Genomic DNA, 13,488 nt, shown 5'->3' on the forward strand with positions numbered 1-13,488 from the left:
CGCTATAGTTTATAAAGATCAGTAAACTCTGGTGAAATAGCTATAAAAAATGCAACCAGCCCCTGCTGACGCCACGAACCTCTCGATTGGGTTCTAACTTAATGACCCGCAATATCCTGTATATATATGTCCCAAATCTACCTTAATTAACGCCAGCATTCAAAATCAAGAGAGACGGTACCACATCGAAGGAGAAATAATACGCGAAAGACCAAAAGTATTATTGCCCTGATACATAATTAGAACTCCAAATCTCCAAGCTCAATGCTATAAAACGCCCCTTGTCTATCCGAGACTGTGAAGAATTTCAGTTCAGTGTTGTGGCAAGGAAGGGCGACTTGAGCAACTCGTCTGCGTCAGGTCGCTTCTCATGGTCGAGCTGGAATGTCATATCCAAGAATGCAACGGCATCCTTACTAGCATGTTCTGGGGCTGGAGGCCGAGCCTTGTTGCTGCCAATGGCAAATATGGCTTGGAGCTGGCTACAGTCTGGGAAAGGGTGAGAACCGATGAACATCTCAATGACGAGACACCCCAGACTCCAAATGTCAGCCTTCTTTGTATGCGCCGTCTGACGAACGACTTCGGGCGCCATCCAGTAAACGCTACCCTGCAGCGAAGGCCGATGAATATGGCCCCCGCCGTTGCTTGCTCGAGATCCAAGAACAGTAGATGCTTCAACTCGTTTGGAGATACCAAAATCCGAGATTTTTATGCCACCTTTGTTGTCAACGAGAACATTCGCACCCTTGATATCACGGTGAATAATATCCTTGCTGTGGAGGTAGGACAGACCCGCAAGGATTTGCCGCACGAAATTCTTTATCAATGGCTCCTGGAAGGTGTTGTATTGCTTAAGCATTGTAGCGATTGAGCCCCCGGGAACATACTCCAGGAAAATGTTCAAGTACTGATCATCGGCGGTAGTTCCCAGATACTGGACAATGTTAGGATGATGAAGACCCTGTAGAAGATCTATCTCGTGTTTCAGCGCTTCCACCATGCTGTTCTTGCGCTTGTCAAATTCGGTGCCCTTGGTTGCAGATGGGATCTCGACTTGTTTGACAGCCATAAGCTCACCAGTAATCGAGTGGAGTGCCAAAAATACACTGCCAAAGGAACCCTCGCCAATCAGGGAGCCTTTCATCCAGTTGACGAAGTTGTTACCAGCTAAAAATTCTGCCAATCCATCGTCCTCTTCCTCCCCGTCTTCAGCCACGAGAACGCTCAGACGCTCATTGAAAGAGCCGCCATCTGTTGCAGCAACACTTGCATTCTCATCGAGAAGGCTGTGACGTGAATTGTTAGGGTCATCGGAGCCACTATCGAACGACACGTAGGACTTCCGGTTCGGCTCAACAGGTGATTCCTCCTGAAGTGGATGGAGGGAACTGGAGGCGATTGAATCCCGATACGATGTTGAAGGGAGACCAGGTCTCGTCGAAAGAACCGAGAGCGGCCGTGCGGCCCGAGTAGGTGGTGCGCCATTATTAAGCCAAGTGTCGGCGATACTAGGGATGGGTGGTGCATCCCGTAGGCTGGAAGCATAGCTTGTATTACTGACGACGCTTAATCGACTGGCTGCTCTGCTCAACCGTTGCGATCTGCGAACAGACATGCGCATCGTTTTCTCAATGTCCTCTCTCTGGTGACCAGGGAAGTACGACGATATTTCATGGATAATCATCTCGCTGGGTGGTCGGGCACCAAAGAAGGATCTTAGCTTGGAAACACGTTCGCTGACTTGAGGAGGCCTTATTTCGTGCTCGCTAGGAGTCGCGTTATGACGAGAAGATACTGGTGACATGGGTTGTCTTATATTATGCCATGATTCACCAGTCAGCTGTTGTATTTTCATTTGGTTCCGCGCATTCGAGCTGCTGAGAGCATTCATATGCGCCTGTTGGCTCTCGTCCAGCGCGAGCTGGGCCGCACGGTGAACCTCCTCAGCATCCGGTTCCCCAGCATGGATTTTACGAAGAATAAGCCGGCCGCGTTCCGACCTGTGGAAACCTTCGCATATCTCCATGAGCTCATGGTCAGAGAGCCTCCGACAATTTGACGGGTCGGGGTCCAAGCCATCAAGGACGTAGAAACAATAATTCCGATACTGGTGTTCGGGAAGTTGTAATTTCTTCAAAACACAAAGTATGATCTCATCTGGCGTTTTGCAGTGCTTAATATCCAGAACTTTCGTTTGCCCACCGGTGTAAATCACTCTGATCACGGGAGCATTGCTTAGCAAAGAGCCCATTGTCATCCCATCAAGGCTAGGATTCTGCCTCGAATGGGTTCCAATTCGCTCAACTGGGGTTCCGGGATTGCGTCCGGGGCCCGAGCTCGCGGATAAATAATCTTTTCGCCCTGAATCCATAGGGCTAGTAGCAACGTAGCGATGAGGACGTAGCGGAGACCCTGGACGGGACGTAGGTCTGCCATAGCTATAATCACCAGTCCTGGATGCATGGCCGGCACTGGACGTTTGTTGACGTGCACTGTACGAGCGGGCGGAATCAGGTGAAGCTTGTTGGTGAGCGGCTTCCAAAGCTGCTAACTGTCTCTGAAAGACGTGAGTAGCTGTCACTAAGAAGGGATGATTACTGAAATACCAGGTTCTTTTGCTTTTTGTTGACCACAGACTTGTTGCGAAGCTGCTTGATAGCAACGAAAATCCGCACCCGATCACCGATTTTCTTTATGCCCATCTCTTGCAGAATCTTCTGGTCGCATTCGATAAGGTTGTTGCCGTTAAAATTGTTCGCTGGAAACAGTTACACATAGTCCATCGCCGCCGAAGATAATATATACGTACCCCTGAATAACGGCTCATATTGTTGACAGTTGATACTATGGAGCCATGAGATCACTTGATTCTCATCCCAAGACCTAGAGGAATCAGCTTGAAATTCCCGCTTATGTGTTCCTATAATGGCGCACCTCACAGCATCAAGACCGTCATCAGCTTCGGAAAACTCCGACTTGGTTGGACTCGTATACACTGTTCCCGTTTGTGTTTCCGAAAATGTTGAGGACTTCTGTGTCGCGGTATGATAAGACGCGGTCGGTGTTTGCGACGAAGGCAGCCCCAGGGGGCCCGCATATGCTTTGGAGGTGAGCATGATGGGGGATTATTAGATGGGCGTATAGCGCAAATGGTCTCTTCCGGCCACGACTTCACAGCAAGAGTTCCAGAGTGCCCCTAGCGAGAGATATTGATCCGGATTGGTAGAGAGGAAGGCGTTCCCGGCAGGTTTGAGGGCGTCTAATGCATGATAAAGGGATCTAAAGGCGCGGACACGATCGTTTAGCCATGTCGCAGAACAAAGAGGGTTGGGATTACAAAAAGTAAGCCGGCAATCCCCGCACCCAGGACAGCGAACCTGAATCTAGGGGAACGCGTACTGAAAAAGGGAAAGAAAGTAAAGTGATTATAGAGTAATGAGGTCACGATACCCACGAATGTATGCCCTGCGGTTGTTTAGACTATAGGCGTGGGACTAGGCTGACGATCGGCTCTATCGTTGAATGAACAGGCCCTTCGATCAAGGAGATCCACGGGGCGCAAAGAAAAACAAAAGAGCTCAAAAGAGCTAGAAGATAGCGAAGGGAAGAAGCAGCCGATCAACAGCTGAAGACGCCTTTAAAACAGGCGAGTGATTAGGTAGAGGAAGGAAGGAGGCCGTCGTCGTCTTATTTCTGTTCCTGTCTGTCCGCCCGATCTCCTCAACTGGGCTTGTTTCAGCTTTGGGCTAGTTAGATCATGTGATTGTCTTAATCTGGGCGCTTCTGTTGGATCGGACTGGCAATCGTCAGCAACTGAGTTCCATGAAGATTGGCTCGAGCAACACAGGAGGTGCCTCACAGAATGTTTAGTGTTTAAAAGAAATATACATCGCAGCCACTCCTCCTTGTTCAGCACGGACGGGGAGTGATTTGTTAGGGCCGGAACCTGAAACAATAACCTGTGGCGGCTGTCAGACTATCGCGCCTCTGTTATAATCTATTCTTGGTTTTGCCGCTTCCTGGAACCATGGACGCATCCCGAGTTCTTCCCCTTTTCCAATCAATATACTCTATACAGTATATATCCGGTACGAGTTTCACTACATTTGGCCTTGACTCTCATCAATTGGTATATCCATTGCAGGCGCAATGACTGGCCCCATGACATAGTAGGATGAGGCAACGGACCGCACTTCTAGCCCGATCAGAAAAGCGTGGGACAAGACCTGGACATGATGCAGACTAAGGAAGTCAACACGCTCCGATTCCCAATTTTGCATACCCACAACCCGAGAACCAAGCGCCACGCGTTCTCAAGTGGTATTGCAGGGTAGACTGCGGGCTGTATTGATAACCCGCAGGCCGCATCAGTCTTGCTTAGAGGAGATCTGATGCACTGATAACAACACTTTGAGTCAGCGAATCTACCGATGGAATTGACAGCTCTTACTCCAGACTTACACTTGATGCATTTGCCAAGTACTCTGTATTTTGTACTACGTACCTGTGAGGAAGTCGAGGCTTTTCTTGTTAGTGTTAACAACTACGGCATACCATTATTGCCGTTGTTGGGTCACGACCACTCGAAGGGCCGAACACTCAAAAAACCCACAAGCAGATGGCGTTCAGCAGTCAATCTGGACAGTCCAGCACGAGTCAATAATCTCAGTTACTGTCCCGTGGTTGCCAGTATGGTGAGACGCAAGCAGAATTGATGCTGTTATGGGCATGAAGCTCGAAAGAGATGGAGCTCAGTTCATTGTCTAACGAACGTTGTCAAGTCAAGGAATGAGTCATTACTGAGTAAAGTGAAGTTGTGTGCAAGCAAATTGATAAACTAGTCCAATTACTTATACAATCCCCGTATATAGAAGAGAGGACTGTCAGAAAGGGGCCAAGGACGAGATGGCAATCTTGGGTGACGTACCGACGATGCTTTCTTTTCCACGGCATTATTTGCCGAGGCCGGGAGAGGCAGTCGTGATCTGGTTCTGCATACATAAGACATATTAAACGTTCCGTGTTGTGCGTAGGGTCTGATTGAGTTTCCAGGCAGGCAGCATCTCCGCACCAGCAGTGGGGATGGCAGCAGATGCTGTACTCCAGCTGTATGTCGGCCGACGATGACCAACCCCAACGGCCTAATTGACTTGGAAACAAAAGGTCAATCCGGAGCGTTCCCTCATGAAGACTTGATATGGTTCTAATAGGACTAATAGTATCTGCTTGATGAAGTAAACAATTTTCACTGTTCAAGGGAGAGTCTACTGGTGCTCAAATCGAGCGCGAGTTATTGGTAAGATATCTAATGCCTCAGGCCTCCATGCACTCTGTTTCCGGCGATCACGTGGAGGCCCCCTCACCCCCCACAGCATTTTCCTTCCCCGCGCCTGTTCGTCCGAAGACCTGCTCCAAACCCCAAGGCTGTTCGCTATGGACGATGAGAGATCAAATTCGGGGAAAGTCAGGAAGAAGTCAACCACCGTTCATCGGAAATCACTCTCCTGCGAATACTGTAATCGGTCTTTCGCTCGTCTCGAGCACCTCCAACGGCACCTCCGCACCCGTTGAGTAACCCTGATTCTGCTCCCAGAAGGCACATTGACTTCAAACAACTAACTTGCCGTCTTAGATACAAAGGAAAAACCATTTTCATGCGATATATGCTCAAAGTCTTTCGCAAGAAGGTAAGCAACCCAAAATTCTATCGCTCTAGCCATCTCGCACTAATAATCATCCCTTTTCCCTTGAAAAAGCGATCTACTTGTACGACATGAGCGCCTAGTTCATCCAGCCGAGGCGGCAGCCAATCGAGAAAATCGCAACCATAGCCATACCAATCATGAGGTCTCTCAAACCCAAGCATCAATAGTCCAACCATCTCACCATGAATCTCGAATGCTCGAGTTAGTCGATGCTATTCCGCTTCAGACCCAACCAGTTCCTCCTGCTCCTGAAGTTCAGGTTCAGCCCCCTCCAATCGTGGAGACGGCCCATTTCAACCCTTCATGGGGATATGATTTGAACCTTCTTTCTCATGCCGCGAGTCATGTCGCTCTTGAGGGACAACAAGAGAGTCTAGAGAGTCTTAGGAAGCCTTCGCAAAACATTCAAGCGCCGCCGCCGCCGCTTTCTCATATACCAGAAAGAGGGATCACTGATAACTATGGTGTTGAGCCTTCGATTCTAGACCTTACAGACTTAGGTGATCCGGTTCAGGACTTTACCGTCTTCCTAGAGAGCGTCGGTCTCTCTTCGGACTGGGACTCCGGCATCTTCTCTAGTGTAGAAGAGCCCTTACTGCCAACTAGCCTGCCCATGGACTCAAAACCCCCAGCCCGTGAGAGTTCCAGGCTGGGCCCTGACTTAATGGGTGACCCCAGAACTGCTGCCGATGAACCTCCATCGTTCTCCAACTTTGGGTCTCGGCTGCCATCGCTCCAGCCGGAAGCCCACGATGTGGATGATCGGCTGGGTTTTGGCGACGAAGGTCCACGACCGGCCTGGGATATATCTAATGCGGACCGGCAGGTGTTTATTTCTAAATTGGAAGAGTTTGCCTATGTCCTTCCAAAGGGGTTCGTACCGCCGTCAAGGCATGCTCTATCCCGCTTTTTTGCTGGTTATATAAATGGCCTGAACGAGCATCTCCCTTTCATTCATGTGCCAACATTATCCATTGCTAAATGCTCGCCGGAACTCACTCTCGCATTGGCAGCCGCGGGGTCTCACTACCGTTTTGAGAACAACCGAGGATTTGATCTCTTTCACGCTGCTAAGGCGATCCTTCTGGAGCGCTTGCAGAGAAGAGATAGTAAGCAGGTGCAGTTTCCGACTTGGAATTTTCTATCCCCTTCCTCAGGCTTTCACAATTCGCGTGGGTCGTCCGCCAACTCCAACAGCCCGTACCAATCCCACCAACATCAGCCCTACGTTCTATATCCGGTCGACTCCGCAAGCTTACCGCCTGAAGACTCGTATGCGCATATGGAGGTGATCAAGACTTTCTTGCTGCTCACGGTTTTTGCTTCTTGGGAGCGGCATCCTGAGCTCTTACGAGAAATCCTGTCTCTTCAAAGCACATTGGCCAGGCTCGTTCGAGAACATGGTCTCACCGAGTCAAACATTGGCGTGGACCCAAACAATTGGGAAGAGTGGGTTCGGCGAGAATGCAATAGACGCACCAAACTCATTGTTTACTGCTTCTTCAACCTACATTCTATCATGTACAACATCCCGCCCTTGATCTTGAACGCAGAGCTCAAACTGAACATGCCCTGCTCACATGACCTCTGGAAGGCAAGCAGCGCCGCTCAATGGCGTCGTCTTCTTCGCACCCGACATGGTTCGGAGGTTTCTTTCCAAGAGGCTTTCACCAGGTTGTTCACAAAGTCGAACATCACAAACACCGCACCTATATCACCGCTTGGAAATTATATTCTGATACATGCGCTTATTCAACAAATTTTCTTCGCTCGTCAACTTTGCCTTTCTGCGCCAAGCCTGCATGGAACGAGTCTTCGGCCAGACGACTTGAATATCCTGGATAGTTCTTTGGGCTCTTGGAAAGCGCTCTGGAAACGCACCCCTGAGTCGAGCATTGATCCGCAGAACCCGGCTGGCCCGATTGCGTTCACCTCTACCGCTCTGCTAGGGCTGGCGTATATCCGACTACATGTTGATTTAGGGCCGTGCCGCCGCCTCGTTACCCAAGATCCGGTTCAGATTGCAAGAGCACTCAATGACTCGCCACCTATCGCACGGAGTCCACGCCTCATAATGGCCCTTCTGCACTCTGCACATGCTCTTTCAATCCCGGTGCGCCTAGGCATAGATTTTGTGGCGCGAACCCACTCGTTTTTCTGGAGTATCCAACACTCTCTCTGCAGCTTGGAATGTGCCTTCCTTTTAAGCCGATGGCTACTGTCCATACCTGTAACGCAAGCTGAACAAAGGCTGTCCGAACACGAGAGGAAGTTGCTCTTATGGATCAAGAGCATGATGGATGAAACAGACATGGCTGTTGATCCAGCAGGGGCACCTGACTTTGATTTCATTGCCAACCCTTATAAGGCTAAGCAACTCAGTGTTGCTATTGTCCGCGTATGGGCAAGGACATTCAAGGGAAATACAAGCTGGGCTATTGTGGACTTGGTTGGGCAAAGTTTAGATGCGTATGCTGATCTGCTGGAATCACAGGTCTAGTGAATACCATAGCTCACTGATGGTGGTCCTTAATGGTCTTTGCGAAGTTCAAGGTCCTACGCGATATCAGGGAAGGTAGATGCACGCCGTGAATCGGCAGTGCTTTACCTTGCCAGAGCGGCTAGTTAGTAGTCACGGCATTGTTCAGACAAAAGTCTGCCACCGTGTGGCATCTTGTAAATGAGTTGGCTTATACCCTTATGTCTTCGCTTCTCTGTCTCTTCATGTACATATGTTTCCTTTCGCGCGGCGCGGGCTGGTGGATAATGATTGGTAGTCATGGGTTTGTCTTGCTATTTTCATTGCTCTCTGTGAGCTAAAATTGATGACGGGTGACTTTTCCTGCGTCTCATTGATGTTTGAATCATCCCCAATTGGACCCTTTCGCTACGGAGTGGCTCCTTACTTCAACCCTTTGACAACACATCCGAATGAGAATGCGTATTCCAGGAACGAATGGTCTAAGCCGGACTCTAGTGACAGAACGAATGCAAAAGAGCATGTAGTTGGGACCTTACTATGGCGTATGTCGCAGCGACTCACGGGTTTCACCTTTTCGTGCGCGCTGCCGGCAATATGCATTCGTCACACTGACTGGGACAAACCGCAACGCAGACATGGATCTTTCAAGCTCTGCCACCTCCACATCCATCTCGTCCGATTTGGTGGTCTCAGGTGGAGCACCGGAGTTGGAGTTAGAGCTAGACTGAGAAAAGGAGGTTTGGCGGTGCCGTAATCGGCCCTCTTTTGGCGACGAAGGCGTGCACGATAAGCGGCGTCTATGAGTTGGCATAGTCCGCAGCATTGAGGTTTGCCCGTCGATGCCGTCGTTGACGATATAGAAGTTGTATGTCTGCAGATGTTAGAACCCATTTTACACTATGAGGAGTTTTCCAGACTCGGGTCTGTACCTTGGGAAACATATGCTTATCTATGAGATGCATTCTGCGTTTCTGAGGTGTGGAGCATTTTCGCTCGCAGTTCTCGATGAAACATCCATACTATGTCGCCGTTGGTATATATTACTAGGTAGAATTTAAGGGGGGCGGGCGTTCGCATACCGTTTTCTCCCCTCGGTCCCTCCTCGCTGCAACTAAAGAATCATGATTCTCCTCGATATGCAGATTCAAGAACAGATCTGTGGGGAAGTTCTTTCCGCATTGCGTACATCTGTTGACGTGGGCTTGTTGGTAGTGGATCTCGTATTCGTTATAAGTAGCAAAAGAGAGCGGTTCTCTGTGCGGTGGAAGAGAGCAGCGCATCACTTCTTCAGCGGGTGGGTTTGGAGAGGATTGAGGAAGATAGATTTTGGAAGGAATTGGTGCGGAGTCTGTCGATGATATTGAGTCTGGGGTTGACGATCTTGACCGACATTCTGGAGATGGATCGATGGACCTGGATCTTGAACGCTTGGCCATTTCTGCAGGGGGCTTGCAGGTGATAAGTACTAGTATTAGTGATAATATGCTTTTGAATAAACTAGATGAGATGACGGTCTATTTTCCGCATGTTTGGGCGACCATTGGAATCAGGAGGGCCCTTTGGCTGGAATGGAGATATTCCTGAGCCACTATCTTGGTGGCCTGCCGTGTCCTCTTTAAAAGGTACCCAATATCAGAATGCTAACCAGCCAAAGTGACCTTGTACCCCAAGGTACTCTCAGTCTCTGGCAAATTTCAGGAAGATGACTCCCCGGCAAAAGCCCAGGTAATTCTCCTTGATGGCGTCGTACGGGGCACTCGGTAGGTATATCGTCTGATTGGTGATGGCACCGCCACCGCACTAGTTTGCCAATCAGCGTTTGTTCAGCCACAGGAAGTCACCACTGTGTGCTTTGCGGTTCTCATTCTCAGTCCAATTCCGTTCGGATTAACTGTTGAGGTACTCCGTACAGCCCGTTTTCTTGTCAATGAGCGGCGGCCTCAAACACCTCCCCGTCCTGCTCGCTGCCTCCTCTTGTCCACCCTTCGACATTCTTCCTCCATTTTCGTTCATAATAGCGCGTCGTAGACGCTTATCTCGAAAAATTTCCAGTTATATTGTCGCTTTGCCGCCTTTCGAGACATCACTGATGGATCGTTCACTGATCCTGTCGCCCGCAGACTTCCAGCCAGCCATCTGACGGGCGAAGCGACTAGTGGGGTTATACAGGCGGACTAATCCTCCTCTGCTCAGTGAGCATGGCGCTCACTTTCCAGAATGCGTGGCAGTTAGTACCCTTCCCTCGCGGTCAACTTTGAAAGTGGAACACAACTGAAACTGGACTATCCCAGGTCTGCGCTCAACGTTGAAAAAGCGCTGTTGAACAACCTCGCTGAAAAAGAGCCCACATTTGCCGAGATATCTCATAATATATCGGAGTTAGTTCCCTTCGCTGTCTGACACTTGCTGCGCGCAGATGATCTGATCCCTCTACTCGCAGACTCCGCACTGCTTGTCAAAATGCCATTCTCCAGGACTTTGAGACCGCCCGCTCCATTGATGTTGAAGGTCGCCTCTGGGATGCACATCTCAAGATCAACACTCGCTTTCGAAAATTACTCTCCCGCGTGAGTATTACTTCATCTTGTTTTTCTCGCTACGCGCTAATGTTGGGCGTATAAAATTAGTTTCGTGACGACAATGAGAAGAAAAAGAAGCCGGTGGAGCGCAGAAAACTTGAGAAGCACTACCTGGAGTTCATCAAATCGAGCCAGCGATTCTATCGCGGCTACATACAACAATTGGCATCCCATTTCGGGGGCATTTCGGAATTGGAAAAAGTCGCGCGGAAGTTCAACTTCGACGGTGAGCACTCACCTGCCCGCAACTTGCTGTTTCAGTCGCTGAACACCATAGTAGACCTGTCCGCAGCGCCTCCCATCCAAACCTCTGAATCTCTACGGAAATCCATCCTCCGATCATGCCATGCAACACTTGTTCGCCTAGGTGACCTCTCCCGTTACCGCGAAACGGAGTTGGTTTCCAAAGAACGTAATTGGGGTCCAGCGATTGGCTATTATGACCTAGCCTCTGTAATTTATCCAGCTTCTGGTGCGTCGCACAACCAGTTGGCTGTCATCGCGCTTGCCGATGCGAACCATCTGAAAGCTACCTACCACCTCTACCGGGCACTTTCGGCCCAAGAACCCCATCCGACGGCTAGGGGTAATCTCGAGATCGAGTTCAGGAAGGTTATGAGTTTATGGGCGAAAGGGGAGCTGATTCGACGTGATGATGCTGGTACCCCAGGCAGATCTCTAGCGCCTCTGTTCGTCTATCTTCATGCCCAGTGTTACAGAGGGGTTGACTTCCCAGAGCATGACGAGCTCGAAAGTGAAGTTCTTAATCAACTGGCTGTGGACCTTAAAGAACGCTCTTTGGAGGGTATTCTGCAGAAATTCTGTTTGATCAATATCGCAGCGGAGGATTCCTCCCGAACCCGGTCGGATGGTAAGTGCTCCGACATCACTCTGGAAATACTCTATTAATCTTTCGGCAGAGAAACCGAAGACGAATGCGCATCTGTTCTTTCAACGCATTAATGTCAAAACATACTTCACGCTTCTACAAATCCTCTTGGCTGAGGTTGAACGATTTGCCGTTGAGGATTCAAGCAGTAACAACAATAAAAACAAAATTGGAGCTGACAAGATTACTGTTGTTGTTCGGCGGATCTTGCCGGCTCTCCGCAATTACAGCTCTTGGCTATTGACAGTAAGCAACTCCTTAGTTGCCTATAAGGAGAAGGATACCCCTTTGGCAGTCCAACTCACTGAGTTCTGGAAGATTTATGCCAACACGCTAACACTACTTGCATCCACTTTTGACGTGGTGCATCTACCGGAAGTGGACTACCTCCTTGAAGAAGACGAAGAGACTTTGTGTTTCATGCCATTCAGCAAAGGTGCTACGTCGCGCAGGTATCTAGATTTGAATGGACAGCAAAAGCCCTCAATGAATGATCCAGGCATTGAGAGGAATCATCCTAACATTGAGATGCTCTATCGCATTCGAGAATTCGTCATTGATGGCTTGGATCTGGTCGTGGGCAATGTACGATGGGCGACCCCTCAAAGTGTCTAAACTCCTACTAACCTCCTCAGAAAATACCCGTTGCCCTTGTTGATGATGAAGACAAGAAAACGTTCATCTACAAGGAGGATGGTCTTCCATCTCAATTCTTCGCCAGTCCCACTGGTCATCACCACTCACTCTCTACCGCCAGCATTCAACGAGAGGATATTCGACAGGTCAAACAAGAAGCAAACTACCAAACAGATGCCAGAAGTACATTTGGAGGCTCCCAATCTGCGTCCGTGTCCATGTCAGCTGCGATGAACGGCATCGTTGAAGGGGTTGAGCGCTTGGTCGAATCGGACACTTACGAAAATGCTCCAGTAATCCCTAACCGGTCCTTTGATGCAATCGCGAACCCTGCTCCAAGGAATGATAAACTCCCTGCTCGCCAGATTCCTGTTGCACCTCCTGGCTTGGGACCTCCTATTACTAGCTATTCTGCTGCTTTGCCTCAGGTTTCGTCATCTCAATCGTTCACGCCACAAGCTGCCATCCCCGGTCTCCCTACTATCTGGAGCACTGGTGCCTTTTCTCCCGAATTTCGCGATGTTTCTTCGCACACTGCACCAGGGCTTGGATTACTAAACGCCCAGGGGCCAATGGTCCGCGGGAATGCCAACAGCCCAGGTCTTCAATACGTGCCTGAAAGTGCCGTCAAAAGCGAATCAATCTCCCGCCAGAGCCTTTTCGCACAAGGCCAGCTAGAAGGCAATACTTTCAATAATGGACCTGTATCTCCGTTCCTCGCCCCGTCAATGTATCACCAACGCTTTTCTGGCTCCTCATGGGATCGAGATGGCATAGCCGCGCCGGCTAGTCAGCAACAGGCGTTGCCTCGTTCTGCAGGCTTTGGACTCGCCAGTCAGCCGATGTTGAGCGGTTTCACCAATAATTCGTGGGCCAATAATGCTTTCATAGGTAGTACGATCTCATCGGGATACGATTCATGTCCAGGGCTCGACAATGCTCGCAAAACGCCCTCAGCTCAGTATGGCGCCATTGGTCAATCCCCTCGTCTCGGGCAAGGTGGCTGAAGTGGTACACGATAAAGGAATGCTTCAAGTGCTACTCATGCTAAGCGCCTATCACAGGTTCGAAATTTGCTGTATCATCTTGAACGAGGAGGACACTGCAGGTAATCTCGCACAACGGGAGACAACTCGTGGAAATCTTCTGCAGCCATAGCCCCTCCTTGCGAGCGAAGAAAAATGCATGAGGACC

The 13,488-nt window shown here is 49.7% G+C and overlaps 5 protein-coding genes across 5 annotated transcripts; 2 read left to right on the top strand and 3 right to left on the bottom strand.

The window, feature by feature from the left end:
- Positions 1 to 11: 11 nt before the first annotated feature.
- Positions 12 to 3,445, bottom strand: BDW70DRAFT_49733 (STE11 family mitogen-activated protein kinase kinase kinase). Its single transcript, XM_073744145.1, has 4 exons — positions 2,938 to 3,445; positions 2,813 to 2,886; positions 2,610 to 2,761; positions 12 to 2,560 (listed from the first exon to the last, which is right to left on the bottom strand). The coding sequence occupies exons 1-4, from the start codon at positions 3,117 to 3,119 to the stop codon at positions 308 to 310; spliced, it is 2,661 nt and encodes an 886-aa protein (XP_073596088.1). The 5' UTR covers positions 3,120 to 3,445; the 3' UTR covers positions 12 to 307.
- Positions 3,446 to 4,041: 596 nt separating this feature from the next.
- BDW70DRAFT_136039 (uncharacterized protein) lies at positions 4,042 to 4,604 on the bottom strand. The gene has a single exon (XM_073736794.1). It carries the CDS (start codon positions 4,281 to 4,283, stop codon positions 4,104 to 4,106), a length of 180 nt encoding a protein of 59 aa, XP_073596089.1. The 5' UTR covers positions 4,284 to 4,604; the 3' UTR covers positions 4,042 to 4,103.
- An 832-nt stretch (positions 4,605 to 5,436) lies between these two features.
- BDW70DRAFT_150161 (uncharacterized protein) lies at positions 5,437 to 8,208 on the top strand (the record flags this gene model as incomplete). The annotated part of the gene is made up of 3 exons (XM_073739112.1): positions 5,437 to 5,569; positions 5,636 to 5,690; positions 5,760 to 8,208. 3 exons carry the CDS (start codon positions 5,437 to 5,439, stop codon positions 8,206 to 8,208), a joined length of 2,637 nt encoding a protein of 878 aa, XP_073596090.1.
- Positions 8,209 to 8,607: 399 nt separating this feature from the next.
- On the bottom strand, positions 8,608 to 9,715 carry BDW70DRAFT_49748 (uncharacterized protein). The gene is made up of 3 exons (XM_073744146.1): positions 9,270 to 9,715; positions 9,120 to 9,209; positions 8,608 to 9,061 (listed from the first exon to the last, which is right to left on the bottom strand). The coding sequence occupies exons 1-3, from the start codon at positions 9,624 to 9,626 to the stop codon at positions 8,726 to 8,728; spliced, it is 783 nt and encodes a 260-aa protein (XP_073596091.1). The 5' UTR covers positions 9,627 to 9,715; the 3' UTR covers positions 8,608 to 8,725.
- Positions 9,716 to 10,303: 588 nt separating this feature from the next.
- BDW70DRAFT_49777 (uncharacterized protein) lies at positions 10,304 to 13,321 on the top strand. Its single transcript, XM_073744148.1, has 7 exons — positions 10,304 to 10,417; positions 10,482 to 10,568; positions 10,631 to 10,757; positions 10,818 to 10,995; positions 11,050 to 11,640; positions 11,690 to 12,243; positions 12,294 to 13,321. Exons 1-7 carry the CDS (start codon positions 10,389 to 10,391, stop codon positions 13,299 to 13,301), a joined length of 2,574 nt encoding a protein of 857 aa, XP_073596092.1. The 5' UTR covers positions 10,304 to 10,388; the 3' UTR covers positions 13,302 to 13,321.
- The last annotated feature ends 167 nt before the right edge of the window (positions 13,322 to 13,488 follow it).

The sequence above is a fragment of the Aspergillus foveolatus genome, assembly GCF_047715535.1.
Source record: "Aspergillus foveolatus strain CBS 279.81 unplaced genomic scaffold BDW70scaffold_23, whole genome shotgun sequence".
NCBI lineage: Eukaryota > Fungi > Ascomycota > Eurotiomycetes > Eurotiales > Aspergillaceae > Aspergillus > Aspergillus foveolatus.